The following is a 6,422-nucleotide window of genomic DNA, read 5'->3' on the forward strand; positions in this document are numbered from 1 at the left end:
TGAGGCAGAGCGCACTTGCCTGTGTTGACACTGGACGGATATGCGGCGATGCTCTTGCGTGTGAAAGCGTTTGCAGCGGTCTCTAAGCGGCTACGGGAGAGATTTCGCCTCGGATGAGAGCTTAGGATGAGGAGCAAGTGCGACCAGCATCACAAAACAAAACGCTATCTCTTGGTCCGTCGCGTCTGCTCGGTGGCAGCGGCCCGTCGATTGTCAGAGGAAGCCGGGGGCTGGATTTGAAATGTCGCAGGGATGTGCTGGTGAGTCGGCTGGTGCTGCAGAGCGTGTGTGCAGCCCATAATGACACAGGGAATTAAGTAGCAGCCTTTGTGACAGACAGGAGGAATCTTGCAGCCTGTGATCCTGTCGAATAAACGCTACTGACACATTTAGTCATGTAAATGTTGTGCATGATAGCCTGCATGGGGCCTGACGATGGATGCTGATAGGCTAATCAGCTGCTTTGAAGGCTATGTGGACTGATAACCATGGCGCTGTTTCTGCACTACAGTGATCTATTTTTAAATAGGAATGGATTCTTGTTTCATGTCTCAGGGAAATTCAGCCTCGGCTCCAGTGGTGAAGCCACAAGGTTTTTTGCTGTAGCATGTAATTGTTTGGACAAACAGGGAACTGTGATGTTGGATTAATTTGATCTGCAAGCATCAGCGTCTCCTCCATGTAAGCCCCATGGAAATGTCACTGCTGAAAATAAGCCATTCTAAATAAAGCAGCAAACATGACATTTGTTTGTAGCTGCTTGTCATTCCCCAGCTTATTTTAGCTTACAGTAGTCAGCACAGTCAAATCTGCTGTTGTATTGCTGCTTACTCTTTTTTTTTTAATTACAGAAAGCTTGATGATGAAAGGAGGAAGAGGAGGAGAGAGGTGGAGTGAGCCCTTCCTGGCCCAGGACAGCTTTTAATTTGCTCCTTGGAAAAAGCAGGTACCCAACATGTAGATTGATGTGATTAGATAATAAAAACAAGCAATAAATATAATCAACTAACAGTATTTTTCTTCTTCTGTCTCAGTGACGTCTGCGGTCAGGAGGTGATGGCAGTGCTGACTGAGCTTCACCACCACTACCACCCATTCCTACTGATGGACACTCCCCTCCTGCACGCCTGAGCCTGCACTCAGCGCTGCCTCCTTCCCCTCCTCTCCTTCTGCCTCCCCCTTGCTCATTTCCCACCTCTTCCTTCACCTTCCTCATCCAGCTGCCACTTGCCCCGCCCCCACATCTCCTCCCATCCCATCCCACCATCCATTACACCCTACATTTGAATTGCACCGTACTTTTACAACCTTACTTTACAATGGCGTGCTGCGGACGTTCCCTGGACTCCCCGTGCACGCTAGCCTTGCTGGTGGGCTTCCAGTTTGCCTTTGTTCTCTATTTCTCCCTCGGGGGCTTCAGAGGCTTGGTGTCCGTCCTGGTGCACACCACAGAGCCGGAGTTTGATTACTCTCGACCTCACGACGTCTACACCAACCTCAGTCATCTGGGAGTGCCGCCTCCCCCGCCTCGTAACTCTGGCACTGGACCCCCTGCCACAGGACCACCGCTGAGAGACTGCCAGATCCCCTCCCCGCTGCTGGGTGAGAGAGTGAGAGTGGTTGAATGTGTGCTGGTAAATGCTGCACATGCGTATGCGGTAAAACGCACAGTAAATCACTTTGTGAGATGCAGAGTGTTGGAGATATTGGACGCAGAGATGTCTGCCTTCTCACAAATATAACCGAACGACATGGCACTCGGCTCGTGGTGCTCAAAGTGCCAAAAATTACATTTGAAAAACTCGACAGCAATGTCTCTTTCTAAATTACACTGCCCAGCCATATCACTGCATGACAAGAGGCTCATGCTTGTGACATTCAGAGCTGTAAACATAACGGCGTCCTCCTTGGCAGAGCTGTAACATTAGCTAGCTCAGTGGTGCTAGGTGAGCTAACAGTAGATGCACACTTCCTTCTGCGCAGTGATACAGTTGGCGGGTGTAGTTGGGTAGAAAGAAAATAGTTCCTACATGAAACTGCTCACAATATCTGTGGATTATCTTGAGTAAGAGATTTCTGGAAAGAGACATTGCTGGTCAGTTTTTAAGCCGCAGGCACAAGCCGAGTCCCATCTACGTCCATCATATTCGAGAGAAGGCAGACATCTCTACAGCCGATATTTCCAACTTTTCAACTCACACCAAACAATCTAGACTGATAAATAGCACTACGGGTAACAAAAAAAATGTCCCTTCAACTCTGTTTTCCTTTCCTTTCCTTCAGTCGGGCCTGTGTCCGTCCATCTTTCCTCTCCTCTGTCCCTGGAGGAGATCAGACAGAGGAACCCATTAGTAATGCCAGGCGGGCGCTACCGGCCTCCAGACTGCGAGCCCCGCCACCACACGGCGATAGTGGTACCGTACAGGAACCGTCAGACGCACCTCCGCGCTCTCCTCTACCACCTCCACCCCTTCCTGCAAAGACAGCAGATCCACTACAGCATCTACATAGTACAGCAGGTCAGCTGATGCATGAGTGTGTGTTTGTGTGCGTACATTGGTTTAAATTTTACTATCAGTATGTTTCTCAGAGTGTCATTTAATAGTCCATGTTCATTGATGCAAACATCTGATTTAGTTTTGAGACTCACACTCACACTTTCGCTCCAATGGATGTAAATGGAATTTGTTTCAGGGCAAATACAGCTTAAAAAATTGCAGTTAATACATCAGCCAGTTTGTGATGTCCTGGTTACTCATTCAGTTCACTAAAAAATATGAAAAGTTTTCACTGGAGCTACTTTCTGTTTAACCAACAGTAAGTCTCAGAGACAGGTGTGTCAAAACCTGGGCAAATAAAACTCAAATTATCTGCATGTCAATACCGTCATGTGCAGTATGTTCCATTAGGTGATGTAAGTGAGAAAATATGTTGGGGGCTTTTTGTGTCATTTGCATTTACTAGATATATTAAATAATACTAAGGACATTTCTAAGTTATTCTCTCTGTAGCTTTCCAGGCTATGGTGTAGCTGAACTGTAACCATAGCAACATAGTGTGACATTATTGACTCACAGATTGTGTTCTCCTAACCAAAAACAATCTGCCTCATATCAGCCATTCTGTTTGATCCATCCATCCATTTTCCGTAACCGCTAATCCTGTTAGGGGTCACGAGGGGCTGGAGCCTATCCCAGCTGACATTGGGCGAGAGGCAGGGTACACCCTGGACAGGTCGCCAGACTATCACAGGGCTGACACATAGAGACAGACAAGGCAGCTGAGGTAGTGTTAGTTTGATAAGAGAAAGAAACTTAAATTCAGAGGATGCACAGTTGTATTTTTCTGTTTAATAAGGACAATAGGTGTAAGAGAATACTGAAGGAGCCACTGGACAGGGGCTAAAGAGCCACATGTGGCTCCGGAGCCACAGGTTGCCTACCCCTGGACTAAGGCAACACACCTGCATGAATATTTTAGCAATCACTGGTTGTTTGGCTGACGGCTGCCAGTTAGAAAATCTAAACATATTGCCCAACTCTACATTGTCGGCTGTACGATATCATACATGTAATAATGGCTTTTTTTTTTCACAAATACCATCATATATGCCTTATACCCTGGGTGAATGTCAGGAAGGTGTGAAGGTCTGAAAAACATATACCACCACAGCCTATTTGAGTGCACTGCATCTCCTCATAACATCATCTCCATATAAGTTTAATATAAAAAGGAGCGTCTGTGTTTTTAATTGGGTTGAAAATCATATAAATACACTACACTTGATACCGCCCAGGCCAAATGTCAAAGAATCATCTTTTTTTGCGATAACACACCATAAACAGTTTCTCTTAGCCAATCAGAACTGAGGACCTAACACATTAATATATTAAAGTGTGGGTGTGTCTTACCCTCTGTCTCTGTTTTTGACTTCAGTGGGGGAACGGTACCTTTAACCGAGCCAAGCTGCTGAACGTCGGGGTGCGGGAGGCCCTTAGAGATGAAGACTGGAGCTGCATCTTCCTGCACGATGTTGACCTGCTGCCCGAGAATGACCACAACACCTACACCTGTCACAAACAGTTTCCCACCCACCTGTCTGTGGCCATGGACAAGTTCAGATACAGGTAGAAGCGCAGTGTGTGTGCAAGAGTGTGGAATTCTGTATAAATGTATTGTGCTGAGACATTATTTTCAAGATTTTACATTGCTGATGTGATCCTCCCAGGCTGCCGTACCCGCAGTATTTTGGTGGGGTGTCTGCAGTGACCCCAGACCAGTACATGAAGATGAACGGCTTCCCTAACCAGTACTGGGGCTGGGGTGGAGAGGATGATGACATTGCTGCCAGGTGAGGAGGGTGAATGGTCCTGCATGATGACACCTGTAAACTGTGCATGTTGACATGTGCACGGATGTTCAGCATCAGAACGACATGCATTGCCACGTGCCATTTCAGCCTCTCCGCTTCTTGTGCTCGTTTTTTTGTTTTTGCTACCACTCATTCCATTCTCCTCATGTTTACAGTTTTGGCGCCACATGTTTTCCTTTTCTTCGACTTTTATTTTATGTGTCCTAACATCATCTTTCATCTTCATGTCCCCTCCCACTGCTGTGGCTTTGCTGTGTGTTTCTTGGAGTGAGTATGTTCGCATGGACTAACTCGCAGATTTGGGCTGGGCTGCGTGCTTAAAAGTTTTCAGGCAGTTTTCATCTCATTTCTACGCTGCGGTCCCCTCTCTCTACTCTCTGGCTCTTCTGCTATTTGCTAATCTGTTATGAGAGACACTGAATGGAACAAGAAAATGACGATAAAAAAGCTTGCACTAATTATTACATGACAACTACAATTATATTTCTCCCCTACTTTTTTGCAACACTTTGCCTTTTGTGCATGATGTTTGCAACTTAAAATATATCATGTACTGGACATCATGTTAGTTACACCATGTTTTGATTGACTCAGATAACTGGGGTGGTACACAAGCACCAGAGATGGAGAAAGGGAACCACAGTGTTTTCCACCGCCTATAGGCCATAAAAGTATGTTATTCTCATATCCACCCACAATTCTCTGTTTGTTTTCTTTATTTTTCTGCTTAGATGCTAGATGTACTCAGACTGAGTATAGCTTTGTGTTGTAGAAAATAGCACAAATAGTAAAGTGCCAGGCTTTGTTGATCTAACATTATGCTGACTCTGAAATTTAGTTCTCCAATTTCATGCCTGTGAATGAGAATCTGCTGTTCCCGTTGACTCCTGTTGTGTGCTGCCTATCCAGAGTCCGCCTGTCTGGCATGAAGATCATGCGCCCCCCAGTGGCCATTGGTCACTACAAGATGATCAAGCATAAAGGAGACCGAGGGAATGAACAAAACCCACGCAGGTACAGATGGACACACTCGCAGACACACAAACAACTACGCAGGGACACTTTCACCTTTGACTTAATTTAATGGGGGGACTGGGATGTCAGGATTATGTTGTCTTCACATTATCGATTGTTTCCTTTAAAGGACATAGTGTTCTATGTGGGGTTGGCATTTTCCTCTACTCACCCTGTTGTTCCTACAATGTCTATGGCCTCAGGCAGTATGCTCATTTGTTTTCAGACCTAAAAAAAACCACTACTTTTTCTTGGCCATAATGCTCCAGAAAGATTGTCTGGATTATTAAAACAAGCTCCCGTAATCAGCTGTAGCACCACAAGTCACATTCTCATGTGAAAATAGCTCTAACATAATTAAAACTGACCTTGCTCCCCAATGTCAGGAACACTTTATTAACTTTTATGAGATGGGCCTCTTTCACATGGTGTTGTTAAAGGAAATTGGAAATGCGCTTTTTGGCTTCTTGCAGAGAATTCAATGAGAAGGTTGAGTCCATTGTCATGTTTGTCTGTTAAATATGAAGCTACAGCCTGGTTAGCTTAGCATAAACAGTGGAAACAGAGGGAAACAGCTAGCCTGGCTCTGTCTAAAGGTAAAAAAAGTTCACGTACCGCACTCTTTAGAGCACTGGTTCCCAACTGGTGGGTCGTAGTCCAAAAGTGGGTCGTGGGTTCATTCTGAATGGATTGCAAGTGACTCGCGAACGTGTCAAGTTTGTAAAAAACACACCTTAAAGGCGCTGTATGTAAGAATGTGGCCAAAACGGTTACTGCACTCAAATTCAAAATACTGCCGCGAGTCGTGTCTGCCCCCCCTCCCCTACAGATTAAAGGTTGCTGGACAGCGGCATGCTGGAGACAGATTTGTTTGCCCACGTGCGGCTGTTGTGGCAGGGCCGCGTCACCACGTCCTTGATCTTTGGTTTTCCAGCGGACCGTTCCAGCAAGTCCGGCTTCTCTGCTGCTAACGCTGCTGCCAGGATACAGCTGAGGAGGAGCCGGCTGCTAATGCTATGTACCGGGACACTGCTAA

The 6,422-nt window shown here is 46.0% G+C and overlaps 1 protein-coding gene across 1 annotated transcript in view; it reads left to right on the forward strand.

The window, feature by feature from the left end:
* The window catches only part of b4galt3 (UDP-Gal:betaGlcNAc beta 1,4- galactosyltransferase, polypeptide 3), an 11,557-nt gene continuing 5,135 nt past the window's right edge, over positions 1-6,422 (forward strand). Inside the window, exons 1-7 of the mRNA XM_050066043.1 lie at positions 1-260; positions 852-946; positions 1,035-1,602; positions 2,284-2,519; positions 3,937-4,127; positions 4,229-4,351; positions 5,282-5,386. Of these exons, the coding sequence (XP_049922000.1) occupies positions 1,320-1,602; positions 2,284-2,519; positions 3,937-4,127; positions 4,229-4,351; positions 5,282-5,386 (938 nt within the window). The 5' untranslated portion in view covers positions 1-260; positions 852-946; positions 1,035-1,319. The remainder of the gene's footprint in view (positions 261-851; positions 947-1,034; positions 1,603-2,283; positions 2,520-3,936; positions 4,128-4,228; positions 4,352-5,281; positions 5,387-6,422) is intronic.

This window comes from Epinephelus moara, chromosome 16 (assembly GCF_006386435.1).
Source record: "Epinephelus moara isolate mb chromosome 16, YSFRI_EMoa_1.0, whole genome shotgun sequence".
Classification (NCBI taxonomy): domain Eukaryota; kingdom Metazoa; phylum Chordata; class Actinopteri; order Perciformes; family Serranidae; genus Epinephelus; species Epinephelus moara.